Below are 27752 nucleotides of genomic sequence, written 5' to 3'. Positions count from 1 at the left end.
GAAGCATTTCCTCTGCCTCGGATGGGTAATGTTTAATCGAGTGTAGATTGGGACTGGACGATGGCGCACGAAGACGATCGTCAGATGGTCGGTTACATGGACTAGACGCAGTTCGCCAAAGGGGAATGGACGCTGGAAACACTGCTTGCCTGTTGGCGGTTACTGTGCCTGATGACAGTGTCTGACAGGGATAGGAGATCAATGGAATCAGCACAAAGTCCCGACGGCTGTCGTCGGCAGGATCTGCCGAGTGCTTGGGGCTATGAGGGGAGGGCTGGGGTTACATTTGGTACCCTAAGAGACAAGCTTACCGCGCTGAAGATAGAGCCGGTTCGAACGTGGCAGCTTCATTGTAGAAGCGCGTCTATCGAGGGGCTGGGATCAAGAGGGCTTCGCTTCCCGTCGTGCAGTCATGGCCGAGCTTTGCTGGTTTACCACTTCAGAACAGTCCATCTGTAAGCACTTGGCACAAAGAGCGTCTGTAGTGCCCGACTCGTCGCTCGATGTCCCGTGAAATCTCACTGGACTCAGCGCGCGGCGAACGCCCATATCACTAGCTTCGATAGATTGAGTCCATCATCGCATGAGTATAATTGGCAGCAGCCTGGTCAATATCTCAGTTCTATTTTTCCGAATCTGAATTGCAGATAGCATTGCATCGCACACCATGTGTCTGTATAAGCCCGGCGTAGGTGTGAGCGTGTCGGTGACTCTGGACCGAAGCGCACCAACGGCTGGGCGCGGAGACTCTCTCGCTATGCGATGGAAGCCATCGTCAACACCATGTGATTCTAATATCAAGAGCACATTTCTAACCCTCGCCAGCACCACCAAGCGCACAGAGCCATTGCCCTTCTCCTGCCGCCCGGACCGCAACGTTGCACGAACCCTGCAACGTTGCAGAGTCCGTGCTATCGATTGAGTAAGTTGATCCATCTTGGTCGATACGGGCGGCACAGGAGAGCCCCCCCGGACGAGAGCCGACGGGCCAAGTTGCTCCGCTTTCGCAGGCCCGAGGCTCCGCATGGGAGCTCCCAGCTGCCGTTTGGGGTAGGGCTTAGGGGGGGCGACCGGCTCCGCCCCCGGGCCGCCGGCATTGACGTCAGCCCCTTTAGCTGCGTCGTGCCGCCTGCGTCGTGCCGCCTGCGTCGTGCCGCCCGCGTCGAGTGCGGTGTGGCTTGCCTGTGAATCCCGGCGGTGCATTCTTCATCTTGTCGTAGGCTCGAGCGGACGCAACGGATGAACGCCCTGCTACTTCCAGCCCCAGTTACCCGCGGTGTCCGTGTCCGTGTCCCCGTCCTGCCATTCTTGTCTGGTCTGGTGCTTCGTGTAAACCCCAGATTCTCGACTATCACGACCGCCGATCGTCAATTGTTACATGCAGGCGCCGCTGCAGGACGGGATGAGTTTCTTTTCCTGAATGCGACGTCGACGGGGATCGGCGCCGGACCGCCTCCGGTCTTGTCAGTCAGGGCCCAGGGATTTAAATACTGTTGCATATTGCCGCCAATTTGTCTGCTACACACCTAACTAATTTGGAGGACAAGGGCACTCACTGCACGGCGGTTCTACAAAAGTCAATTAACCGCGCTTCCCCTCTCCATTCACCCAGGAGCGCACCGACATCGACGGGCCGCAGACTCGACACAGGATGAAGTCTCAGATTGCGCTTACGGCCGTCGGGCTGGTTGGCGGTGCCGCCGCCGCCGGCTCCGAGCCTCTGCTGCCTCTCCCTCCCATGGGCTTCAACAACTGGGCCCGCTTCATGACCAACATCACCGAGGGAATCTTCGTCGACGCCGCCGAGGCTCTCGTCAAGACTGGTCTTCGCGACGTTGGCTACAATCGCCTCAACCTCGACGATGCCTGGTCGACCATGGCGCGTGCCGCCAACGGCTCCATGGTCTGGGACACCAAGAAGTTTCCCAAGGGCCTGCCGTGGCTTACCTCGTACATGAAGTCCAAGGGTTTCATCCCGGGCATCTACACCGACGCCGGTACCCTCTCGTGCGGTGGCTACCCCGGTGCTCTCGACCACGAGGAGATTGACTGGAAGGACTTCAAGGCCTGGGGCTTCGAGTACCTGAAGATGGACGGCTGCAACCTGCCCGACGGTGGCGAGCCCGTGTACCGCGAGGTCTACGCTCGCTGGGGGAAGCTCATCGCCGAGGACCCGGAGGCCATGGTCTTCTCCGACTCGGCGCCCGCCTACTTCGAGGGCCAAAAGAACCTCACCGACTGGTACACCATCATGGGATGGGCGCAGAAGATGGGTCACCTTGCGCGCCACTCGGCCGACATCCAGACCTACCCCAAGGGCAAGTCGTGGCCCAGCATGATGTACAACTACGATCAGCACGTCCGCCTCGCGCGGTACCAGAAGGTCGGCTTCTTCAACGACCCCGACTTCCTGAACGTCGACCACCCGTCGTACACGCTCGACGAGAAGAAGAGCCACTTCGCCCTGTGGTGCAGCTTCAGCGCGCCGCTCCTACTCAGCACCGACCTCACGGCCATCACCAAGGAGGAGGTCGAGTACCTGTCCAACAAGGACCTTATCGCGATCAACCAGGACAAGCTCATCCAGCAGGCCACCCTCGTCAGCCGCGACAGCAACTGGGACGTGCTGTCCAAGGATGTCGAGAATGGCGACCGCATCGTCACGATCCTCAACAAGGGCGCCTCGGCCGGCAGCCTCACGGTGTCGTGGGAGCGCGCCGGCCTGTCCACCAAGGCCCTCCGCCGCGGCAAGGACGTCACCGTCAAGGACCTGTGGACGGGCAAGACGACCAAGGTTGACGCCAAGAGCGGCGGCATCACCGCCAGCAACGTCCCGTCGCACGGCACTGCCGTCTTCCGCATCGCCAAGTCCGTCAGCCCCGTGACTCCCACCGGTCTCATCTTCAACACCCTCAGCATGAAGTGCCTCACCGACGACAAGTCTGGCAAGGTTAGCTTCAAGGCGTGCGACGGTTCCGATGGGCAGACGTGGCAGGTGCGCCGTGACGGCCACATCAACAGCATCCTCCGCCCTGACGAGTGCATCGTGGATGCTGAGGGCAAGATCCTCTCGCGCCACTCGGGCTGCTCCACCGACGGATGGAGCTACGCCGTCTCTGGCAACCTGATCAATGGAAACTCGGCCAATTGCCTGACCGAGGCTGCCGATGGTACCGCGACGGCGACAAAGTGTGGCTACGAGCTGAACGAGCAGGTGGTTGCTCTGCCCATTGGCGTGACGGTCAACGAGAAGTAGACTGGCGCGCACCTGAACGTTGCGCAATCTTCCATTCTTCGAGCAAGGAAATGGCAGCGATTTGAGACTATTCCGTCTAGTATACAAAAATAAAGTCTTCGTTCTTAAGGTCCGTGACATCATCAAAGGCCTTGTTGCCCACCGCCTCATCCAAGTGGTTCAGCACTTCGCCTTCGGACGCCTCCTTGGCCCCCGTCATGCTCAAGTCCTGGATGTGTTCGCTCTTGCCGAGCGCCTTGCGCTTCGCGGCCTGCTTCTTATTCAAGAGCCAAATAAGACCCATGCCTAGCACTATCAGCACAGCCAGTACGATGAACAGCGCCAGGTTGGTCTTGACGCCACGGTCGTAGCGGGGCTTCTCGCTCGGCTTGAACAGGTGCGGCCCAACAACGTTGCCTGCACTGGCGCCAACGAAGAGCATTCCCGTGGTCACCTTGCGCTTGGTGTCTCCGGCTGTGTTTTGCCCTGACCACGAGTAGATGAGCGGCGATATACCGGGATAGACGGAGATGATGTAGTAGCCGACGAGGAGGACCGCGCGGTCGCTTGGCTCACGTCCAACGGCGAGAAGAACGGCCAAGCCGGCGATCGGGGGAAGACAAAGTAGTAGAAGGACGGGGGACTTCATGCGGAGCTTGTCGGAGAGCCAGGCACCGCCAAGGGTTGCAATCATCTGCACGGCCCCGAATGGGATGTTGAACAGGATGGTGGTGAACTTGTCGAAGCCGAACGACTCAATGATGAGAGGCCCGAAGGTTGAGATGCCGCCGCTAGGGACACTGAGCGTGTCTGATGTTAGCACAAGCACAAGCCGATGTGTGTTTGCTTACGTGAGTAATGGGGCACGTACGATATCACAAACATGAGGAAGAACCATAGCCAGGTCTTTGGGTCCAAGGCCGCTTCAAGCACATGGTCCCACTTCCAAACGCCGGATCCGATGCCCATCTGGTTCATACGAAGGCGCTCAACCGCGATGAACTTTTCCTCTCGGTTGAGAAACTTGGCTTCCATTGGCGAGTCGGGCATGAAGATGCTACGTTGGGTAAGCGTTGGCGGCGGAATAGGTCAATGCAAGTACACAGGGAAACATACAACATGACCACGGAAAATGCAACTGTAATGCAGCCACAAAAGAGAAAGATGATCTACACGTCGTGGGTCAGTCTTGATGCCAAAAGCTGGCACGGGAGAAGCCATCACGTACCTGGTACGGGTGCAAGTGCGACTGGATATGGCCGAGGCCATATGTCAACAGGCTTCCCAGCTACGTCACGCCAGGATTCAATCAGTATACCATTGAGCAGTGTATACAAGATGGGAGTTATGTCGTACCATGTTAACAACGCCGAGCATGGAATACCATGATGCGTTGCGAACCGTCTGTTCTCGCCGCCTGTACCACATTTGCACAATGGCGATAAAAGTGGGCGCTGGATCTTGTCAGTATCTCACATCCATTGCTCAACGTTGAACAGTGATGCTAGAAGGAAGTTGGCTTACCGACCGATGCCTCAAACGCACCCAGCAGCAGACGCGCTGCCATCAAGCCTCCAAAATTCGACGCCGCCGTCATGCCACATAGCACGGCGCCCCAGCAAAACACCATCACTGCCGAGAACTTGCCCACCGGGAATCTGACCAAGCCCCAGGCGATCAGCGGCTGGAAGACGAGCTGCGCCAGGTAGACAATGGAGCCGAGCCAGGAAAACTCATCACCGACGAGGTTCGTATCCTGGATGATGCCGAAGACGGATGCGTACGAAAGGGTCGTCTTGTCGAGTGATTGAAGACAGTAGACGAACAGCATGATGGGGAGGAGTCGCATGTCGATCTTGCGGCGGACGCGATCATTGTCGGCCGGTGTCACCACGACCGGGTGGTCAGCTTGCTTGAGAAACTGTGCGGCCTTGTCTCTGAGCTGCGGATGGTCGCTCGTCGTGGTGCTTGGGACGGCAGTAATACCGTCTTTTGCATCGTCGGGACTCCCGGTCGGAGCATGCTGCCGAGCGGCCTCTAGGTGGATGCTGTCTGCATTACCGTCCTTGCTGCTGTAACCCATGTCGAAGGGAGCCTAACGGACAGTCGCAACGGGAGAAATCCGAATTGTTTTGACAGCTTTGAGCCTTCAGGAGGCATCAACTCGACGGAGTCTGGGGCGTTGCTACAGGACCAGACACCAGCTGCTCTTACCTCCTGTTTATATCCACGTCATGCAGTAGCACACGGAGAGAGGCCCGTCCGGTGTTGGTCGTCTCGGCAAATGAGACCGGGTCAGGCTCCCCATGGGGATTCCATTTCGGGTGGGCAGTGGCCGAATCTGGGGTTGAGGAGGCGGGGGGGATGTAAGCGGCAGTGGTGGGTAAATGCAGCCACCGGACATGCTTTGCTTTCTCCGATCGGAGTTGACCCATTTTCTCCGTCAGATTTTGGCAAAGACACCACGAGGCAATTGGATCTTGAAGGCTAAAAGGCAAATGCGTCCGACCCGTGGCCTACAGTCCGTTCCGGTCGGAGTTTCCCTCCTTTCTCCGGTCCGTCTTTTGCACCGGAACGAGAGTCCGACTGGGACCTCATGATGTGGCATTATGATGAGACGTTCCGATCATCGTCGCTTGACGCTTTATAAATCCATGGTGCTCTCAATTCGCAGGCTTACTGAGCCAATGCCTTCTCCCTTGCAGTCCTGAGCCAACCGTCATCACCCCCTTTGAAACGAAAGCGGAGCATTCGCCAGCGGACTGAACAAAGCCTCATTCAGCATGCCTCAACAAGAATATGTCCCTGAAGCCTGGGCTTTAGATCCTGCCACTGACCCGTCAACGCCACGGATCAGCCTTCGCAGCAAAGACCCCACGGATGGCTTCACTTTTACTCTAGAGGCAATTCGTGCCAATGTTTTCAGAACGACCTTTACTTCAGAGACTCATCCCCTGCCCCCGCACCCCAGCATCCCCCGGCAGGCGCTGCAGTCACAGTTGAGCTCTAACGCGGCGGCTGTCGAATCGGCAGACAATCGCAAGAACATTCGCCTGGGGGATGTCTCTGCCTCTATTGACTGGTCCGACGGCGCGCCTCTTGTCACAATTAACCTGGAGGGCTCTAAATCTGCCCTGCATGAAGACGTGCCGCATCGTTCCTACGCCGTCAATGGCTCTGGCGTCGCCCATTATTCGCGCTATAGGCGCAATACCCTACACGTCGGTCTCGGCGAGAAAGCCGCACCCATGGATCTCTCTGGCCGGCGATTTCAGCTGTCTGCGACCGATAGCTTTGGCTACGATGTCTATCGTACAGACCCTTTGTATAAGAATATTCCTCTCCTCATTAATGCGACCCCAACTGGCTGCGTGGCGTTGTTCTCAACCGCCCACACGCGCGGCGAGTACTCTGTAGGTGCAGAGATGGACGGCATGTGGGGACCTTACAAGGTCTATAGACAAGACTACGGCGGCCTTGAGGAGATTATCATCGTCGGCAAGACGCTGAAGGATATCGTCGGCACGTATGCACAACTTGCGGGCTTTCCGCTGCTTGTGCCGCGGTGGGCATTCGGATACCTCTCTGGTGGGATGAAGTACTCGATGCTCGACGACCCGCCCGCATCGGAAGCCCTGCTTGAACTGGCACGGAAGATGAAGCAGTACGATATCCCCTGCTCGGCATACCAAATGTCGTCGGGCTATACGGTCTCCGAGACGCCGCCCAAGACTCGCAATGTATTTACCTGGAACCGTCACCGCTTTCCGGATCCCGAAGGCTTCATTCAGGAGTACCATAAGCTCGGCATGCGGCTCATTGCCAACGTTAAGCCGTATGTTCTGGCAAACCACCCAGAGTATGAAAAGCTCAAGGCCGCTGGCGCCCTGTTCAAAGACCCTCGCACTGGCGACACGGCAGTGACCCGGCTCTGGAGTGCCGGTGGCGGCGAGAGTGGCGAAGGCGGCCACATAGACTTCACATCGGCGGCGGGCTTCAAGTGGTGGTATGAGGGCGTCCGTCAGCTTCGGCGGGAAGGAATCGACTGCATCTGGAACGACAACAATGAGTACACCATCACCGACGATGACTGGCAGTGCGCCTTGGACGAGCCGTCTGTAAGAGACGCGTCGGATGCGACCAGATCCCGCCCACAGGTCGGGCTTTGGGGCCGTAACCTGCACACAGAGCTTCACGGCAAGGCTTCTCACGATGCGCTCCTCGACGAAGATCCCGAATCACGACCCTTTGTGCTCACCCGCAGCGCCACGGCCGGAACCCTTCGCTACGCGTGCAGTTCGTGGAGCGGCGACAATGTGACTTCCTGGCCGGGGATGAAGGGCGCCAACGCCATCGCCCTCAACGCTGGTTTCAGCCTCATGCACTGCTATGGACACGACGTTGGCGGATTCGAAGGGCCGCAGCCGAGTCCCGAGCTGCTCGTGCGCTGGGTGCAGCTGGGCGCCATGTCGCCGAGGTTTGCCATCAACTGTTTCAAAACGGGCGGAGACAACAACGTCGGCGATGTGATCGAGCCGTGGATGCATCCCGAGGTGACGCCGCTCATCAGACAGGCGATCAAGAGGAGATATGAGATGATACCGTACCTATACTCGCTCATGCTGGTCAGCCACCAAGAGGCGGTGCCCCCGCAGCGGTGGACGGGCTGGGGCTACGAGACGGACCCCGAGGTGTGGACGAGCAGACAAATCACAGACGGAGAGACGCAGTACTGGCTTGGCGACGCCCTGCTGGTCGGAGGCGTGTACGAGCCCGGAGTGAGCGACGCCTTGGTCTATCTCCCCAAGGCAAGCGATGACGACGAGGGCTTCATCAATATCAACAGTCCGTATGAGCACTATGAGGCTGGTCAGTGGGCTACAGTGGATGCACAATGGCACGGCGCTGGTATTCCCGTGCTGGCAAAGGTCGGGGCGGCCATACCAATCGGGCGGAACGTGCAGGTGCTCTCGCCGGGAGAGAAGGAGAACGTGGCAAGCTTGCCGCTGGATGACTACCGCGGTGTCGAAATCTTTCCGCCGCCACGAGGAAAGGGAGCAGAAGATGGGAGGTGGTACAAGACCACGTGGTACGAAGACGACGGCGTGTCGACGGCGCAGAAGCACAGAGTTTCCAACTACACCATTGCCTATCGAGTTAAGGGATCGGTGGTGGAAGTGACGTTTGCCAGGGACGAGAGCTCTGGGTTTGTGGCCCCGTGGACAAGCCTGATCATTACCCTCCCGGTGGGAGACACCAGAGACCTGACCGTGGTGGGTCAAAACGCGCAGTTTGCAGGCATAGATAGGTCTGGGCGCAGGTCATTTAGCATCGTAGCATAGAGGGAAAGAAACTGCAGGCAATTGCATAATTGATGACATGGAACCTGCTTACGGAAAAAGATCTGGTCCTTGGACAGAGACACCAATCGGCACGGCAAGAGTAACTCAAGTACAGATACCGCGCTCAGCATGCGAAACCCACTCTTGAAAAGTGTATATGCGCCTTCCTGTCTTGATAGCGTTGGCTTTACCTGGTGGTGATGTATCAATACGTTGGTTCCTAGCAACGTGCCCCTATCGTAAATCAACGCTTGCGGGCCGCGGCCTTGCACACTGTGGAAACGGGATATCATTTATGACAATTTTATCATTGACTATGGCTGCTCACCAGGCAGCGGGCCGTGGCTGCAAGTCTTGCAGCTCATGTAGTCTCTGATTATTGTTGCCAGTCTCGTAAAGGCTCGACTATATACGACGGGCGCGTAGTGACGATGCGTCACCGTCAAGGCAACAGCAACGCGCTCCCTGCGCCATCGGCAGTTACGCTATATGTCGCCAGTTCAATGAACAGAACAACTGCCGCATGTCTGTTAGCGTGAATGTCTCATCCACGATGGATCATCACATCACGGTCGGCCCCGCCGTGCGTCGAAGAGGTCCCCCGTCCCAGCCAAATGCTACGCTGTTAGCCAAGATTCTCGGCAAAATATACGATAATGAATTAATGCCACAACCAACACACAGTCCTGGGTCGTCAAGTTGAATGCAGCCAGGCCCCGCACACGGGCCACGCCGCGTACTATATTTTGCTTGCGCCCGAGGGATTTTTTTGTTTCTAGGCAGCGTCCCTTGAGAGCGGGATCCTGTGCCTGTGACGATATCTCGGCAAGCCGTGTGCAAAACTGGGCAGGAACTGTTGCCTGCTGCGTGGTGCCAACCGTTTCCCTACACATGTGCTCCAGTCCTGACACGTCCTGCTCAAGAAACCGGGCACCACACACATTCCATGTTCTGTGCGTTCATGGCGTCAAGCGGGCTATTCTAACAATCTAGAACACGAAAGCCGAGAAAGCAACACACTACGCAGTGTCTACAATGGGCAATACCAAAGTTAACGAGGAGGCTCTCGAGTTCCCAGGTCCAGGCCTGGAGCCCGACTACGGACGCCGCCTGCTCGTCAATGTGGTCGATGAGCGTGCATCAAACGAGCCTGACCGCGCGTTTGTTCATATCCCCGTGTCCAACGACCCAAAGGACGGCTGGAAGCCGGTCACATACAGGCAGGTGTCGAACGCAGTCAACCATGTAGCCCATGAGCTTGTTCAGCGGGCCAAAGATCAAGGAGCTCCGACAGACGACTTTCCCACGATAGCGTACATTGGACCAAGCGATGTCCGCTACCCCATCTTCATGCTCGCCTGCATCAAAGCCCACCACAAAGCCTTCTTCATCTCACCGCGGAACAGTACAGAGGGGCAGATCTCGCTCTTCAAGGCTATCAACTGCAGCATGCTGTATTTCGCGGAGTCGTACCTGCAGACGGTTCTACCCTGGCTCGAGCGACACCCTATGCGGATTGTGATGGCCCCCGATCCTGAGACCTGGCTTGCCTCGACGGCCTCGCCCATGGCCTTCACAAAGCTATTTGATGAGGCGAGATGGGATCCCCTGGTCGTGCTTCACACCAGCGGTTCTACCGGGATGCCGAAGCCGATCGTCATGCGCCAGGGTAGTCTGGCCATTGCCGATGACCTCCGAAACGGCCCAGACCTGCACGGCGAACCGTCTGCGTGGTCGTACTGGGGCACGGCAAGCAAGTTCTTCCTTCCGATGCCGTTGTTCCATGCAGCCGGGACCGCGGCTGTTGCCTCGCTGGGCATATACTACGGCGCGGCCATGGTGTTGGGCATCACGGCGCGGCCCCTCACACCGGACATGGCGGTCGAGAGCCTCAAGTACTCCAATGCTGACGCCGCCATGCTGCCTCCTTCTGTTATTGAGGAGCTTAGCCACATGGACGAGGGCGTAGAGGCTCTCGCTGCCTTGAAATTCATTGGCTTTGGCGGAGGTGGGTTGTACGAGCCTCGTGCTTGAACCTCGCGCTGACGCTTGTTGTCTTTAAACGATTATTAGGGAACCTTGCCGCTGCTGCAGGACACTCGCTTGTGCAACGAGGCGTCTCTCTAAGCAACCTCATTGCATCCACCGAGTAAGTTGAACAGAAAATCTCAATCCCGGGCGGTTGATTCCTCAGAACGAACGATCTCGCTGATACGTCACTATCAGATGTCTCCCATACGCCGTGCATTACCAGTCGGATCCTCGGCTCTGGCAATACTTCATCATCAACACCAAGGATATGGGTGCTGAATTTGAGCCTATGCCTTGGGATGCCGAAGTTTTCGAACTGATTTTTCGCCGCGACGAACTGGGGGAACCTGGACGCAAAGCAGCTTTTTACACATTTCCTGACAAGACGGAGTGGGCAACAGGCGATCTCTTCAAACCTCATCCGACTCTTCCTGATCATTGGAGGTACTACGGGCGTGCAGATAATATAATGGTCTTCTCTAACGGAGAGAAGCTGAACCCCGTCACCATTGAAGAGACGATGCTGGGCCATCCGCGGATCAAAGGAGCGTTGGTCGTCGGCGACCAGAAGTTCCAGCCCGCCTTGATCCTAGAGCCTCATATTGTGCCCGCGGATAAGGGGGAAGCGGATGCGTTAATTGAGGAGGTGTGGCCGCTGGTCGAGCAAGCGAACAAAGAGACTGTCACACACGGACGCATCGCCAGAGAGCTGGTGGTCCTGTCGGACCCAGCGAGGCCTTTCTCGCGGGCCGCCAAGGGATCCATCCAGCGCAACCAAACCGTCCGCGAGTACAGCGATTTCATCGAGGAGCTCTACCGAAAAATGGATGAACGGGTGGCATTGAGTGCCGGAGTCGAGATTGACCTGTCTAGCAAGGAGCTCCTATGCCAGTCTATCGTCAAGGTCATCCATGATAGAATCGGGAACGTGCGGGTCGGTCCGGACACGGATCTTTTCGCTGCTGGCATGGACTCTCTTCAAGTTATTAACTTGTCCAAGATTCTTCGTTGGGGCCTGGAGGCCGCTGGCCTGGCTGTCGACCAGAACACGGTGGCTCCGCGAGTGGTATACGCGAATCCAACTCCCAGAGCCTTGGCTGACCGTCTCTTTCTGGTCGCTCACGACGAGGATATAGGCCAAAGCGAATCATCGCGGGATATAGAGGCTCTCGCGGACATGATTCTGAAGTATACGGCTGATCTACCGGCTCCGCGTGGCGATCAGGCGGATCCATTGGATCAAGATCAGACCGTGCTCATCACGGGTACCACGGGATCTCTCGGCGCATACATGCTCGATCGTCTCATCTCGAGTGACAACGTCAAGAAAGTAATTGCCCTCAACCGTGGAGAGGATGGTGGGCGATCTCGACAGCCCGCCTTCAATTCCGAGCGAGGTTTGACCACAGACTTCTCCGAGGTTGACTTCCTCGGTGTCGACCTGTCCGTGCCGACTTGGGGGCTGGAACAATCTGAATACGACAGACTGCTGGCCAGTGCGGATCGCATTATGCACAACGCGTGGCCAGTGAACTTCGTCATCAGTGTGGCTTCCTTCGAGCCGTTCATTCGCGGCGTCCGGCATTTGGTTGACTTTGCCAACAGTGCCGCCAAGCGCGTGCCGATTGTGTTCATATCGAGCATTGGCACGGCAGACGGGTGGACCTCGAGCGACCCCGTGCCGGAGAGGCAACTGAGCGACTTGACTCTTCCGCACATGGGCTACGGGCGATCGAAGCTGGCCGGCAGTCTCATCCTCGATGCTGCAGCGGAGCGCTCCGGCGTACCGGCGGCGACTGTCCGGGTCGGTCAAATCGGTGGTCCCCGAGGCAAAATGGGTATGTGGAATCGACAAGAGTTTATTCCGAGTCTGATTTCCAGCTCGGTGTATCTCGGGGTGCTCCCCGACAGCGTTGGACCGATTGATGTGGTGGATTGGACGCCCGTGGAGGACATCGCGGGGCTGATACTAGATGTTGCTGGGGTCACGGCACCGATGCCAGTATCGGACATCTCGGGGTACTTTCACGGCGTCAATCCCTCGGCGACGACTTGGACTGAGGTAGCCAAAGTGCTGCAGGAGTTTTATGGCGGGCGGGTTGAGAAGATCGTCCCGCTAGAGGAGTGGCTGGCCAAGTTGGAAGCGAGTGCGAGCGATGCCAACGCCAACGCGGACAAGAACCCCGCGATCAAGTTGCTGGACACCTACAGGGGGATGGTCGATGCTAATCGGGCGGGTCTTGGACATGTTTACTTCGACATGAGGCGCACCGTAGAGAAGAGCCCGACAATGAGGGGTTCGGGGCCCATTGACGAGGGGTTGGTCAGGAACTGGTGTGAGCAGTGGAAGTTTTGACAGATACGAGCAGTCCAGCGGTGAACTTGAGAGATCGACTAGTTGAAGAATGAAGTATCGTATCCAGCTCGATGGCGTATCGGTGATTGTTCGTGGGTGTGCTGTCAACGCTCCGAGCTAATCATGATGACTCCTTGTCGTGAACATGAAGTTGGGGAACCGGTGGCGAGACAAGATGTACCATCCAACCGTGTAACGGATGGCAGCTCGTGTTCAGACAACATGGAGCCTCTCACAGCTGTCGCAGAGCAAAACAGTACCTTATGAGGCGCCTAACGATTCGGGGCCAGTCCAGCCGAAACCCATGAATTCGTCGGCACCGCTCAGGGCCTCGAGTAGTATCCCGTCCAGCCAGCCGGCCTCGGTAGCGGACGACGAAAAGAGTGTCAGGCCAGGAAAGTCCCACTCGAACACGAATTGGTCCGGCACGAACGCGTCTGCGTCTGTCTCTCCGTCCCCCGAGTCGTCCATGTCGCCGCCCCTTCCCATCGGCGCCCTAGCGCCTCTTGAACGGCTCATGACCAGCGGCGAGGGCTGATTTCCATCGAGAGCGTGTGAGTACTTGTCGATGCCGGTCCGTAACAGCTGCAGATACAGCCTGCCGGTGCTGCTCCTGTGTCCATCGGCCATGTCCCCTCCCGCGGCGCTCAGCTCGTCGAGCAGCATGTTCCCACAGGCCACCAAGTCATGGCCGCCGCGGCGCTCTCGGCGGTCCGCCTCGGGCAGCAGAATCGACAGCTTCAGGAGCAGCAGGTAGCAAAATACGCATTTGGCCCATACAAAGTCCATTGCATATCGGAGGTTGCGCAGGTATAGACGCGGCTCCTCGACGATGATTTCCAGGTGCTGCCGCAGCGCAGCCCTCGCCATGCTCAGAAGCTCCGTTTGTGTCGCCGTCATGAGGCTCACGTCTTCTACGCCCGTCGTGCGAACCGCCCGACAAAGCGCCATGGTCACACCCCAGCACCGCTGTACCTGCAGGTTGAGCTTCAGCCAGGGGGCCTGTGGATCGCCGCTTGCGTCGTAGATGCGCGCCCAGTCTGCGAACCAGACGTCCAGGTCGATGATTGCATCGCGCACATCGTCCATGATGGCTTGATCGCTGCCGTGCCCGGAGATGACGCGTCGAGGGTCCGACAAAGTGGCTTGGATCTTTGCACGAAGTGAGTTTAGCTCGATTTGAGGCCAGAGGCAGAGGTCTTGCTTCGCTGAGGTCGGGCGATGGAGCAGCACCCGGCATCGGCGGACGTTGCCTGTGAATTGCAGGGATAGGAGGTCACCGGCATCAACGTGGAGGATGTGTCCCATGACCAGAATGAACAGCCATGTCCTCGTTTTGCGCATCAACATGGCCTCATCTCTCACCGGCACCTCCGAGCGTTGCCACTCGTTGGTGAAGGTCTGATTCATAAGGTCATCATATGCCTCTGGTATGCCGATAGCCACAGCCATGCGAGCGGCGACGGACACAAGGAGTGACCGCTCGGACGTGTAGCACGCGCGCACCAGCAGCGCCTGCACCGTCTCCAGGCATGCCATCTCGGGCATGACCAGCGCCGCGTTGAGCAGCCGTCGAATGTGAAAGTTGAGCAGCCGCCAGTGCTGCGAGTCGGTGCCCGCAAGAACGCGACAGCCCACGGCGCAGATGGAGCAAAAGAGGATGCTGCTGCGCGCGCGGACGCTCTCCAGGGTGTCGAACGAAGGGTCGAACACCGGGACATAGCGGTCTGAGCCGTGGAAGAAGGCCTCAAAATAGACCCGCGCCTGTTCGGGAGAAAGCAGACCGACATCGATGAAGTCGGGGACAGACACGGCCACTGTGTCGAAATGCGAGGCGCGACGGGGTGGTGGTGGCAAGAAGGCCGATTCCGGCGAGCCGTTGGCCGCATCCTGGAGCGTCGTCGCAGCACTGGGAACGGTGACTGTGGAGAGCGGCGAGATGACAGGATGGCCGAATGCTCGGTTTGAAGCCTGCGAGGTGTCCGGTGATATCGATGTGACGGGCTCAGCTCCTGCACGCTGCGCTTTGGTTGCATCACTGACATGGGACGGAGATTGCAGCTGAGCCTTGAGTGAGACAAGCTGTGTCTCCAGCATCTCAATGCGTCTTTTTTTTCCTGTCAATATAGCTCTGACAAGAAAGAAGTAACGTTAATAGGCGAATGCAATACACTCACATCTGCTGTGCATCTTTGGGCCGCTCCTCGAACGCGCACTCCTTTCCGAGAGCTCGACAGCTGCCACAGTAAGCTCAGTGCGTCAGGGAGGAGCATGATGAGATTTCTCTTACCGTGAGCATGGCCGCTTGCCGTCGCATTTCGCCTTTGCGTCGTCAGTTCACTCTTCAAAAGACCCCAGCTCAGGACAGGTCTCTGCATACTTTGGAGTATCGGCACGAGCCACACGCAGTCTGCAGGAACAACATTCGTCAGCAAGCGAGATCGGGGAGTGCGGGGATCCGATGGGGGTTTCCCATCCAGAATGCTTACCGGGATTCTCCTCTTGCGAACCCTGGCTGGCGAGCCGCCCGTGGTCGCACGCATGATCGCACGTCACCATGTCCCGTCGTACGCCGATCGAGTGCTCGCTTCGCCTCGCAACCGGCAAAGTCGGCAAAGAGCTAATCTGCTGCTTGGGCCGGAGAGTCTGCCGCTCCAGTATGCGGTGACAGGCTCGCCACATGCAGGTGTCAGTCAGCGCAAGCTCCCAGGCCGGCTCGAGGGACCGTCGCGTCCAGAGACCCTGATAATGCAGAAGTGAGGTTACAGCGAGGGGTCGGATGGCGCCCAAGGAACGTTCTCCACAATCATTTGTCCACCAGTGGAGGCTATCGATCTGTATGCAACAAACGTGGCTTGGATCCCTCCATCATCAGCGGCTGGCCGGGCTTGGGCGTGGAAGCAGGGCGGGGACAAGGGTTCTGGGCTTCTCCGCCTTTTGGGGACATCAGATGGCGGTGCGCTAACGAGGGCATGAGATGATGATGAAGCTACCTCTCTATCCAAAGGCGGGGGGCCGTCGGGGCATCGCCAGTCTCACGCGTCATCCGTAGCCACACATGGACTCAACAAGGTCGCCATTAATTAAGCTTTGACACCAGTGTTTCCTGTACATTGGACACCAATCTCTTGACAAGTTCCCATCCTCGTTCCATGTCAAAGTCAAGTCAATTGACCTTCCACCACCTGTACCTGTCTTGACCCGGAGCTGGCGCCGATGATGCGCATGGCCTGCGGGGAAGACGCCGGACAAGGCCGGTCGACCCCCACATGGCGTTGGCCCTGGTGAGGCCAATACTCTGGTTCCTGATCCACGGCCCAGGTGTTCAAGGGCAGAACCCAACTGGCATCTAGTGCAACCTGGTTAGGCCGCAAACCAGGACCCTATTCTGTGCCGCCGCCTCTTACTGCCCTCTGTCATGATGGAACGTAACGTTGTGACCCCCGAGCACCATGGCGTTCTATATCACGGCTCGTCGCCCCGGACATGATGCCGAAATGTCACGCGCTTCGCCTCTACGTAGCGTCTGCCAACAGCAACTCTCTACTAGACCCTGGTCTAGGCGATGCCAGTCAGCATGCTCGGACACGCGCTCGCTGGCGCCGCCCTGCTGGGCCTCGCCTCGTCGAACCCCATCGTCTCGCAAGCAGGACAACGTGTGGCGATCCCCAACTGGGACCTGCAGCCTGCAAGCGGTGTTCACGGATCGCTCGACGCCGTGTCGAAACCAGGCCACGATACTTCAGCATGGAACCACATCCCGCTACCGAGATGCACGATCCTCGGCTGCCTCCTGGGCGCGGGAAAGTACAAGGACTCGGAGATTTGGTTCTCTGACAACATGAACAAGTTTGACTGGGGCCAGTTCCTGCAGCCGTGGGTGTATCGCAACGAATTCGCACTCGCTGGCAAAGCCGACAAGGGCCAGCACTACTTCCTGGAAACAAATGGCATCAGCTCGCGCGCGGACCTGTACTTTAACGGGAAGAAGATCGCGGACAAGGCGGCCCAGGCGGGTAGCTTTGGCGGGCATACGTACGACATCACGTCTCTGGTCGGGCAGAAGAATGCGCTCGCCGTCAACGTGTATCCGTCTGATTTCAACTACGATCTCGTGCAGGGATTTGTAGATTGGAACCCGCACGCGCCGGACAACGGCTCGGGCATCTGGCGCGACATCGTCGTCAAGCAGACGGGTTCCGTGGCCATGGGCCCCGTGAGTGTCTCGGTCGACATGGACGTGCCCGTGGAGAAGAGCCGGGCCACCGTCACCGTCCGTGCGACGGCACGCAACTTGGAGAGTCACGACGTCAAGTTCGTGGCACGTTCCGTCGTCAAGGGCCCCTTGGGGTGCAAGGGGCTTACCGAAGACAAGACCATCACGCTGCGCGCCGGCGAGACCCAGACGGTCGCCATCGTGCACCGCATCGACAAGCCCAAGATCTGGTGGCCCAAGACATGGGGGGCCCAACCCCTGTATAAGTCGACGCTTACCTTTTCCGTGGACTCGAAGCTGTCCGATACCTCGAGCCAGCGCTTCGGTGTGCGAACGGTGACCTCACGTGTCAACTCGTACAACGACACCATTTTCTCTGTCAACGGGCACCCGTTCCAGGTCATTGGCGGAGGTTACTCGCCCGACCACTTCTTCCGATGGGACGACAACGGGAAGCGGTGGGAGGACATCGTGCGATACTCGCTCGACATGGGCCTGAATACGATCCGTCTCGAAGGCATGATGGAGCACCCGCAGCTGTACGAGATTGCCGATGAGATGGGCATGATGATTATCGCGGGCTGGGTATGCTGCTCAAAGTGGGAGAGCTGGGAGTACAACCATGAGCTGCAGATTGACCCCGTGCCGCTATGGACCGACAACGACTATGACACGGCCAACGCGAGCATGCGACACGAGGCCGCGATGCTGCAGCCGCACCCGAGCATGCTCGCCTACTTCGTGGGCAGTGACTTCTGGCCCAACGATCGTGCCGTCAAGATCTATGCCGATGCCCTGCACGGGGCTAGCTGGCAGGTCCCTATCATTGCTTCCGCTAGCAAGAGGGGTTTCCCGGCACTCCTCGGCCCCGGTGGCATGAAGATGGATGGTCCCTACGACTGGGTGCCGCCCAACTACTGGTATGACACGGAGCCGTCCAAGGACCGAAAGGGCGCAGCCTTCGGCTTTGGATCGGAGCTGGGTGCCGGCGTGGGCACCCCTGAGAAGGGGAGTCTGGTGCAATTCCTCACCAAGAGCGAGATGGAAGAGCTCTGGACCAAGCCGAACAAGAACATGTTCCATATGTCGACAAACATGTCCTCGTTTTACAACCGGCAGATTTACAACGAGGGTCTCTTTCAGCGCCTCGGTAAGCCGACCTCACTCGACGACTATCTCCTCAAAGCGCAGATCATGGACTTTGAGGCGACGCGCGCACAGCACGAGGGCTATGCCTCACAGTGGAATGCCAAACGCCCCGCTACGGGCACCATCTACTGGATGCTCAACAACGCGTGGCCGAGCTTGCACTGGAACCAATTCGACCACTATATGCACCCAGCTGGCTCCTACTTCGGCACCAAAGTCGGTGCGCGCCTGGAACATGCCGCGTATGACTACGTCCGCCAGAGCGTGTGGGTGATTAACCGCTCGCTCAGCAAGGACGGCGCGCGCACTGTTGACGCCGAGCTCATGAGCCTGGACGGCAAGGTCCTCGACAAGCAATCGCTACACATCACCGGCAAGGCCAACACAGCGGCCAGCGCGGGCAAGCTCAAGGCGGTCAGCAAGATCAAGGGCGTTGCCTTCCTCCGCCTCGTGCTCAAGGACGGGGCGGGCAAGGCGCTGGGCCGCAACGTGTACTGGCTCGCCGACGCGGGCGGCGTGGACGAGCTGAACTGGCCCAACTCGACGTGGTATCACACCCCCGTGACCAAGTTTGCCGACTACTCCTCGCTGTTCTCGATGAAGTCGGCGCAGGTGTCGCTCACCAAGGGCAAGTCAGGGGGCGATGGCTCACACGGGCTCGTCCTGGAGAACAAGGCGCGCGTGCCGGCCTTTTTCGTGCGCTTGAACCTCGTCGATGCAAAGGGCGCAGATGTCAACCCTGTCGTCTGGTCGGATAACTATGTGACGCTGTGGCCGGGCGAAAAGTTGGAGCTGGACGTGAGCTTCAGGGGGCCGGGCGCCAAGGTGCAGATCAGCGGTGGCAACGTCAAGGCTGCGGAAGTCTCATTGTAGACTCGGCGTTTTCCAATTCACATGAGATCGATGTTATAATACAAAGCGATTTGAATTAATGTCCCTGATGCGTGGAGAGTGTGTATCGCGTGCTTCATGATATCCAGACGCCGAGTCCATGTTGCCCAGTTGAACGCCTCTAGTGTGGTTATCCGTTCCCCAAACGCTCGAGATGCATGATTATATGATACAGAATCGGAAACTATACATCACTGCAGTCGAGCTACCTGACGCACGTTGTATAGCGCGTCCCGGAAGAGTAGCATGGCGTACACTCTGTGAAACCAGAACATGATTGCCGGGCTCAACGGCTTGTCGACAGTCGGGTTGCACGTCACGCACTCGAGCGAGAGTTTGACTTGGCTGCCTTCGCAGCAGACGCTAAAGCGATGGCAGCCCGCAAACTGCCCCTCGCTGGAGCCGTACAAGACGTCGACGGAGCTGGTCGTGCTACTCTCCGCAGGAGCTATTGACTCGTCACGAGCCGATGCGTCCGCGATGTCGATTGCAGCAACCCGGAAGGCACCGAAAATGGTGGAAGAGGGAGGAGGCAGGGCGTCGTTTGACAGCTCTTCAGTGCTCCAGATGGGTTTCTCCGGCGTGGTCAACCCTGTGTGTGTGTGTCAGCCTGCTGGAACGATGGTGGGACAATCAGAGGCCCCGAGGAGAGGAAGGAGGAAGCTCACCAGGGAAGGGACCAGCTTGCAGCCGCAAGACCCCGAGGGCAATTCGCTCCAGCGCAAACACTCTGCCTCCAAAGAACCCCTTGACAAAGCTGGCCAGAATAACTTGGTCGGACGGGTTCTGCGGCTCGCCAGTCCGTTCCTCGTCGTCATCCGCCGCGTCACGGCTTGGCAGCTCCAACGTCACGGAGCGCGAGTCTGTCAACGCGACATACCCCCGGGGATTCACGAGGTTGCGAATTGTCGTGGATTTGGCAAATGACTCTGACACGGAGTTTGCGCTCGTAATGGTGCTGAGTGGTGTGGCCGACACGCGGCGGTATATTAGCGCCGTGTACACGCCGGCGGTGGCAGTGGCGACAAGGGCCGACGAAAACAGTATTCTGCTGTTGAAAATTCTGGTTGCCATTGAAGCGATAAGTTGTGTGATAATACAAGAGGCTAGTACAGCAATATCGCAATTTGCACTGTCGTGGCCGTTTATTATATGTACTCTTGCGTGTATGAGGCTGGCCGGGCGTCTTCGGGACCAGCTCCGGAGCTGCCCGCTTACACACTCGGGCGCGACAGCTCAAAACGTCACGCGGCCATTGACTCACACTGCGCCAAATAACTGATTTTGATTCAATGGATACTCTATTTTATGGAAAATTTCGCCGTTACGTGGCCGCCGCTGGTCGGATCTGCTCGTCGCTTGCATCCTCAATGGCATCCTCTGGGGGTTCGTGTCTGTCAGTCCAGGGCTCATAGAAGCTCGCGCCCCTCAACAGACCCCCAAAAGTCTCCCAAACAGTAAGAAAGGCCACTAGAGACATGACAACTGCCATGAACTGCGTCGTGTTGAGGTGGTCGTGCGACTCGGGTAGGACGATGAGGATAATAGCGACGATAAGCCGCATGCCGATTCGAGGATACTTGGGCAGCATGAGGTATGCCTCGTCCTCGGTGCGGTAGAGCATGCCGTACACCCACAGACAGAAGAGGCCGACCCCGAGTCCTCCGCCCAGCAGCCAGCGCTGGCCGTCCTCGAACTCGTGCAGCTTGGTGCTAATGGCGCAAATGTGGCCGCCGATGAGGAACGAGGCCGACATGGGCAGATGGAGCAGGAAGAAGCCAAACGCGGTCCAGGCAGAGCGGCGGATCGGGTGCGTCGCCTGCACGCTGCCGTCTCCGCTAACGTACAGCCAGTTGAGACAGAAGGCGATGATGAGTGTGAAGACGGCCTTTGCGTAGCCAGACGTCAGCCCGACGCCGGCGGGGTCGCCGACGATGACGCTGTAGACGAACTCGCCGAGGATGATAATGAAGAAGGCGGCCATGCGGTCGATCTCGTGGGCGATGTCGACGGCGGTGCTGTAGCGGAGCTTGAGGCGGCGCTTGATCCAGGGGCTCAGGGTCAGCGCCCACGTGCACTCCTGGTAGAAGACCATGACGGCCACGACGGCGGCCTTGGCCTGGATGCTGACGGACTCGAAGAAGAGCGGGATTGCGATGAGGAGGCCGACGGACATGAAGGCCGCCATGATGCGCGCCTGGGCCCGGTGCTGGTAGCTGGCAAAGGAGCTGATGAGGAAGACGCCCATGGTGGTGAAGCGCGCGACCACGTAGGCGCCCGCCGCGGTGCGCATGGCGTTGATGTCCTCGTCGACGAGGCGCGCGTTGTTGGCGTACAGCACCAGCAGCGCCATGACCCAGAGGATCACGAGTCGCTGGGCCAGGTCGTCGGTGTAGTACGAGTTCATGATCTCGCGCAGGTCGGCCCAGATGTGCCACGCCGGCGCGAAGATGAGAATGTACTTGGCGAGGTGCGCGCCGTTGGCGTGCTCGGCGAGGTCGTCGCTGAAGTTGGCCACGATGGCGACGTCTGTGTCTCTCCGTGTCAGCGCTCATGATCCCTCGTGTGCTGCTGCCGCAGAAAGGCACTCATCGCGCGAGCAAGCAAGCAAGCAAGCAAGCAAGCAAGCAAGCAAGCAAGCAAAACCCGTCCGGTCTGTCTACATGCAGCGGGGCCATACGCACACAAGAGGTCGAGAAACAGCTCAAAGCGACCGGCCTGGCGCTCCTCGTCGCTCGCCTTATACAGGCGGCCCTTGTAGAACCATTGCAGCGCCTTGGGACGCTTGACCACGTAGCGCGATCCGCGCATCCCCTCCTGGAGCTCGTTGCAGTTCATGATGATGGCGTCGCGTCTCCCGAGGACGAGAACGAGGTGGTGAAAGGGCAAAGGACCTGACGATGGTGAAGAGAGGCCGTGTGGCGTCTGTCTCTTTTATCACTAGCTCCCCTTGTCCGAGACACCAGGCAGGCTCTCGCGCGTGCGAGCGCTCATTATAGGCGGCCGGCAAAGCCTCACCACCGTACTATAGCATGAGATGCGCCACCCGGCTGCCGGGCGGCTGAATCCGGAAGGGTTTAGTTAAACTCATTTGGGGCGTCGAGCTGGCCTGGAGCTAATGAAGCAGCCGTAGCGGCTTTGGCGCAGACTGGACGCACCTTCAATTCCACCACTCACCTGCCCGGTAGAACGGTTGTTCTAGGGCTCACTCGCGGCAATGTTCTGAGTCTAATTTTGCCGTTGGCTTTTTCTCTATCCGCCCTGGACGCTACGTTGGTGGGCGATGCCACCGTCGCGAGCACATATCCTCTGCGAAGGTCCCAGCTGTCGTATAAGGTTCTGACTGACACTGCTTCTCAATCTTCCCACGCGCTCTGTATCTGTCGTGAATTTATAGTCAATTCTCTCTTACTAGCTGTGACATGACCGACGTTACTGAGCTCGCGAATATCCCGTACGACCGAGGTTTGAAGAAGGGGTTGGAGGGGGGCACTGTGGAGAGATAGGGGTCTGGATGCTGACAGCCTCGGAGACAAAGCGCTCTTTTAGCGCTGGCTAGGGCCATACCTCGACCGTTCGTTCAATCGCTGATCCACAGTTCGTAGCGACAGCCTCAAACGGGAACCTTGCGGTGGCGACGATGTGTGGCCAGTGCCTGTCACTCCATCCTCGCCAGTCGTTGGCCGTGACCTTCCGTTTTCCTTATTCCAAGTGCAGTCGCCAGGACTGGGTGGCTACATCATCTTACATGGAAGAGACATGTCGGTGAGCGCCAGCCACCGCAGCTCTGGCGTGCGCACAGTTGGTGCCTCCATGTACCGGAGCACTTGCAAGCGGGTGGGGGCCAGGGACACGAACTAAACATCTGCGTTCTCGGTGTGCCAGACGTCCGAAGTTAGACATCCCGTCATCACTTGTGATTTAACCTTCTTATACTTCATACAGGCTGGCCTATCTGACATCAAAATTCACCTCATCACAACAGACCTATACGGGCCCTTTTCCATGCATCGCCCGCCACGAAGGCCGATCCAATCCCCAGCACATCCAATGTCCTTGTTGGCTGCAAAGAATACGTTAGCCACATGCGATTCTATTCGGAGGTTCCGTGCCTACCACGACTCAGCAGGAAGCCTGCGGTGTTGTAAAAGAAGGCACCGGTCTTGCCGTCGAGATCGTAGCAATTGCCGGTACTCGGAGCCGCGTGGTAGAGAATGTTTCTGTCGTGGAGGCTACGAAACACTTGTTAGACACCTAGGCTTGTTTCATGGGTCTGTCTTCCTACCAGTCATCCATGGTGCGGTATTGATTCAACTTGGGCTTGTCGCGAGGGAGCAAGGAGTGGCCGGTGCCGTCTGATGGCGCCGCCATTGCACACGGCAAAGCCAGAAGAGTTGAGAGAACGAGAAATTTCATGATTGATTACAAGAGTTGGAGAAGAATGCTTTTTAATCAGTGGTCTAAGCTTTTGTGTGAGGCGGCAGGCATGGCCTTTATAGTCGGTACTGTGCTGCTTTGCTATTCTTGCCAAATCACCACCTTCCTGCGTACTTGGACCGTCCCTCTCCAGATTGACTTCACACAGGAACACGGCGAACTGCCCAACATGACCGCATAGTAATGCACTCACTACGTGAGGAACTAAAATCTGACCGGGGACAGAGAAGGGGGAAGTAAGTCGGACACGTCGATCACGGATAGTGAACAACACAACTGATGCAGGGCATCCTGTGAGACGTCACCGCCGACGACGTAACCCAGCGGCTAATGATGACGGGTCACGATCCTGTAGGATCATAAGTCACACAGTCACCAAGCGTATTTCCTCGCCACTGATGTGTGTGCTTCATGTCAACGGTCAGCCGGAGCGGAATCTGCCCGAGAGGATGGAAGAAAATACGCATGAAATGAGGCTTCTGTGAGCTACATGTATTGGGTGCTAAGAACATTATGTTGTCTCAGGACTCACAGGATTCACATCCGCGGCAAGCAAGTCCGAACGAGCCAATGACCTCGGCTAGGGACCTAGCTCTCTTCAGCTCAAGTGGGCAATCAGGCGCGTCATTGGGGGCGAACGGTACAAACGCGACCCGCACTTATCCGCGCCGTCGGCCAGTATCACATACTCGTACAGGATAATCCTCATATACCTTCCAAATCGGCTATTCGTTAGGCGCGAGGTCAAGTTATATGCCGATCGTTCTAGGCTTACCGCAGGATTCAATGCGACAACAAATCAAGGCGGTAAGCTTACTCACGCCAATAGCGCCACTATAGCGAAAGATATACCTTGTCGATTTCCGGATCAAGTCAGCCGCGTTCATGTCTACGACGTCAGATCGAGTTGCCAAGTTTAAAAGATGCCTGATCTTTGTCAGGACCTGAAGTCGGATCAGATCGTCGGGGCTAGACTTTGCAACTGACGCCTCGACAACAGACCACATGCGTCCCACGTCTCACACATGATGATACTTGCCAGTTATTGTGTAGACATATAAGAAACGCATGCCCGTGCTGCTCCATAAGAAGCACTTGCTCTCCTGCCTTTCTTCGCTGTACTCTGCATCATTCTTCCACTGTCCCCCGTCCAGTCTCTCATCAGTGCCATACCTACGACAACAAAATGAAGTTCTCAGTCTTTTCTGCGGCATTTTACCTGCCCATGATCATGGCAATGCCTTCTGACCCCGCGGGTACATCTCATTTGGAAAGCCGAGACAAGGTAAAGCTGAACCAGTATCGCACAGTGGACGATTGGTAAGCTGCGACTCCATCATGCCAACTTCGAGTCTTGCTCATCGTTTGTATATAGTGAGCACGACAGGAACATCCTTTTCCATGCAGCACCCGTGTCGGGAAGGTGCTATGAACTCGATGGTCAGACTGGTGCATTCTTTTACAATACTGGTGGATATCTGCAGTCGCATTGTGAGTATATGTGATAAGCCACTGAGCAGGAAGTGAAAATTTTGCTAAGGCAGTTGCCCCAGCCTATGACGGCCATGGATGCTCCGGAACAAGTCACAAGCTTCAGCGGTACACAGGTCGATGTGTGGAGAGAGGCTCCCAGAACGCGGTTCGGTTTGTTTGAGTGTTTCAACGTCTTCAATGAGTTCACAATACATGTAGCTTAAAAAGGCCGGCTAGAGGCTTTCCAGACAAGAAACAACGAAGTACGTTTCTGGCATCTTCATCACGTTGATTCAACGCTACACCGTGAGTAATTTCAAGTCTGGTGCTCGCATCAACCCGCTCTTCAAACTAGATAAGCAACCAGTCAGGCTCTGCCGTCGACCTCAGGCCTAGAAATGCATACATACAGTAGCTTTACTCGCCCATCTACGGCTACTATAATGTTCCGTTGGATCAATTCCGGGATCTTCTGCTTCTTACGCCGTTGTTACAAGGGGTGCTTTTCCGGGTCATAAGAGCCTTGATTTTCCATCTATTGTTAGGACCTATGCCCCCTATATATACATATTTAAGGTCCGTCTATAGGGGCTATATAACGCCTAGCCGGACTAGCTATAAGGGATATATGACCTATAGATAGGGGTTATAACGATATCAATGACCCTTATATGCAGCCACATTAGGCTGCCTCCACAGGTGCTATAGCTACGGGCCGTATAACAGCCGTACCGAGCAGCCCTAGATTCCATACGGCAAACAACTTCACTACGCCATTTCACTCTTGTTAAGCTCTATAGTTAAATTCACTACGTTCGCATTCCCGTTATAGCATGTATGCTATAGACGACGCCCGCTTCCTGGGCTTCTTCGACTGTCTAATTGCCGTACTGTATTAACTTGGACGTTTCCGATTCCGATTCATGAATCCATTCATCAGCGACGATGAGTGCAATGTCCTTGAAGCTTCTTTGATTAAAGTCTCGCACCCGATTTCGTTCCTGGAGATGCTAAAGGGTGCCCATCACCCACGTCACGTAACTCTGTTGCGGATCCATGTCCTTGACCGGTAGAGGCACTCTCTATAATAACTCCCTAACCTCGAAAACCATGGTTTTGTCAGGCACTTAACCGGCAGCAGTGCGTCCAGGAAACTTGGCTGTGAGTGAGACCTCGGTATCATCTCGTTTATATAACTACCAGTCCATAGTAGGATTTACCATGCGCATGGTGACGGTGTCCATGTAGCATTTGTCGGTAGCTCCTGATGACGAGCGGTGTCGGCCATCCTAGTCCCTAATGATGAGTATCACTATTTACTAACACTCATGCTTTTCTCTATCTATACACGTCAAGGCCTACTAAAGCCGCTACGGCCAATGGCAACCCCTGCCTTATAGTAGGCTATAGTGCCGTTTTATGTGCCGCCGTAGGTCTGGCCTTGCTTTAGCCTAATGGCTTCAATTGCGCATAGTCGCTGGCTTACTTCAAGCCGCGATGGCTGCAATTGCAGTTAGCCCTGGTCCCACTGCGGTCCGGCAGCACAGCAGCCCGGCAAGGGACAGTGTGGGCGGCACCGTAGTCCTGGCTTAACAGGCCTTAGATGTATAAAAATAGAGAAAAGCGTGATTGTAAATAGCGCTACTCCCCTAAGATAACGTGATATTAATACTATCGCTAAAAGTCCGGTTTCATAGAGACGTAAGACGATAAAGAAATCAATATACCAATCTTTAGCTATTTGCATTATCTAGAGATATAAGACTAATAGCATATAACTAAATTAGGATCGTTGTCTTCCGCCTTCCCATTCTTATAGTATACTAGACACTCTGGTCCTGTCGGGCGATTCTCCGCACCACACTATACTTTTATTAGCATCTGCATTTTATAGTATTATGAAACGAGACTTACGTATCCCTCAGTGCAAGGGTATTCGCATTTTTTATCGTAGGCATACCGTAGACCGGTTTTCGAAGAGTAGCGAGTCATTCCTACGACGTAATGACATACATTACGATAAACATCGCACTATAACATTATAATCAGTAATACAGTTGCGTTGAGTTATCCTGGACTTGGCACCTTGTCGCCCTGGAGCGCCGTATTCTCACACCAGACGTCAATTTGTAGCTTCTGCTGGTCCGTCAAGGGCATTAGGTCTTGATATTGCTCCAGGTTCTCGTCTGAGGGATGAGACCAGGCCGCGCTTGCGAAGAGCAAAAGCCAAAGAGCTCGAAGTAGCATCATTGATAGTAGAAGACGAGCCAAAGGCATTCAAGTCAAGAGGGAGGTCGAGTAACTGTCCCGCTTGCTAAAACTCTGGGATGTCTGCCGCTTTCAATATTTATACAAACCGCGAGCCGGGATATCAGCCATATATGCCATGATACGGGATAGGTATAGCGTAGGGCTCACTGGGTGGTAGCCTATATCATAATTTCGTAATGAGTTACGAAACCGCGGCTTTAAGATAGCATATATCCGCAAGCGGCACTAATTTATAAAGCAACGACCAAAAATAAGGGGGCATAATAGGACACGGACGATAAAAAACGTAGAGGTAATTATGGCTAAGGTTACTCTTATGTATAGTTGAGCACTCGATGCTTCTTTTTGCGC

General features: G+C 56.6%; 9 protein-coding genes across 9 annotated transcripts; 4 read left to right on the top strand and 5 right to left on the bottom strand.

The window, feature by feature from the left end:
- The first annotated feature begins 1225 nt into the window (after positions 1-1225).
- JDV02_005706 (Alpha-galactosidase) lies at positions 1226-3364 on the top strand. Its single transcript, XM_047987021.1, has one exon. It carries the CDS (start codon positions 1652-1654, stop codon positions 3254-3256), a length of 1605 nt encoding a protein of 534 aa, XP_047843005.1. The 5' UTR covers positions 1226-1651; the 3' UTR covers positions 3257-3364.
- Positions 3329-5559, bottom strand: JDV02_005705 (uncharacterized protein). The gene is made up of 6 exons (XM_047987020.1): positions 4760-5559; positions 4592-4689; positions 4464-4523; positions 4352-4404; positions 4107-4292; positions 3329-4035 (listed from the first exon to the last, which is right to left on the bottom strand). Exons 1-6 carry the CDS (start codon positions 5316-5318, stop codon positions 3333-3335), a joined length of 1659 nt encoding a protein of 552 aa, XP_047843004.1. The 5' UTR covers positions 5319-5559; the 3' UTR covers positions 3329-3332.
- Positions 5560-6018: 459 nt separating this feature from the next.
- Positions 6019-8577, top strand: JDV02_005704 (uncharacterized protein; the record flags this gene model as incomplete). The annotated part of the gene is made up of 1 exon (XM_047987019.1): positions 6019-8577. The coding sequence occupies one exon, from the start codon at positions 6019-6021 to the stop codon at positions 8575-8577; it is 2559 nt and encodes an 852-aa protein (XP_047843003.1).
- Positions 8578-9612: 1035 nt separating this feature from the next.
- Positions 9613-12964, top strand: JDV02_005703 (putative NRPS-like protein biosynthetic cluster; the record flags this gene model as incomplete). The annotated part of the gene is made up of 3 exons (XM_047987018.1): positions 9613-10585; positions 10651-10726; positions 10804-12964. 3 exons carry the CDS (start codon positions 9613-9615, stop codon positions 12962-12964), a joined length of 3210 nt encoding a protein of 1069 aa, XP_047843002.1.
- JDV02_005702 (uncharacterized protein) lies at positions 12796-15777 on the bottom strand. The gene is made up of 2 exons (XM_047987017.1): positions 15454-15777; positions 12796-15374 (listed from the first exon to the last, which is right to left on the bottom strand). The coding sequence occupies exon 2, from the start codon at positions 15059-15061 to the stop codon at positions 13226-13228; it is 1836 nt and encodes a 611-aa protein (XP_047843001.1). The 5' UTR covers positions 15062-15374; positions 15454-15777; the 3' UTR covers positions 12796-13225.
- Positions 15778-16430: 653 nt separating this feature from the next.
- GLS93 (Exo-1,4-beta-D-glucosaminidase) lies at positions 16431-19252 on the top strand. Its single transcript, XM_047987016.1, has one exon. The coding sequence runs from the start codon at positions 16530-16532 to the stop codon at positions 19200-19202; it is 2673 nt and encodes an 890-aa protein (XP_047843000.1). The 5' UTR covers positions 16431-16529; the 3' UTR covers positions 19203-19252.
- JDV02_005700 (uncharacterized protein) lies at positions 19187-20410 on the bottom strand. The gene is made up of 2 exons (XM_047987015.1): positions 19889-20410; positions 19187-19812 (listed from the first exon to the last, which is right to left on the bottom strand). Exons 1-2 carry the CDS (start codon positions 20292-20294, stop codon positions 19412-19414), a joined length of 807 nt encoding a protein of 268 aa, XP_047842999.1. The 5' UTR covers positions 20295-20410; the 3' UTR covers positions 19187-19411.
- Positions 20411-20506: 96 nt separating this feature from the next.
- JDV02_005699 (uncharacterized protein) lies at positions 20507-22137 on the bottom strand. The gene is made up of 2 exons (XM_047987014.1): positions 21905-22137; positions 20507-21749 (listed from the first exon to the last, which is right to left on the bottom strand). Exons 1-2 carry the CDS (start codon positions 22056-22058, stop codon positions 20545-20547), a joined length of 1359 nt encoding a protein of 452 aa, XP_047842998.1. The 5' UTR covers positions 22059-22137; the 3' UTR covers positions 20507-20544.
- Positions 22138-23188: 1051 nt separating this feature from the next.
- JDV02_005698 (uncharacterized protein) lies at positions 23189-23591 on the bottom strand (the record flags this gene model as incomplete). Its single annotated transcript, XM_047987013.1, has 3 exons — positions 23189-23283; positions 23337-23452; positions 23506-23591. 3 exons carry the CDS (start codon positions 23589-23591, stop codon positions 23189-23191), a joined length of 297 nt encoding a protein of 98 aa, XP_047842997.1.
- Between the last annotated feature and the right edge of the window lie 4161 nt (positions 23592-27752).

This window comes from Purpureocillium takamizusanense, chromosome 5 (genome assembly GCF_022605165.1).
Source record: "Purpureocillium takamizusanense chromosome 5, complete sequence".
NCBI classification, from domain to species: domain Eukaryota; kingdom Fungi; phylum Ascomycota; class Sordariomycetes; order Hypocreales; family Ophiocordycipitaceae; genus Purpureocillium; species Purpureocillium takamizusanense.
This window is presented reverse-complemented; position numbering and strand designations above follow the sequence as displayed.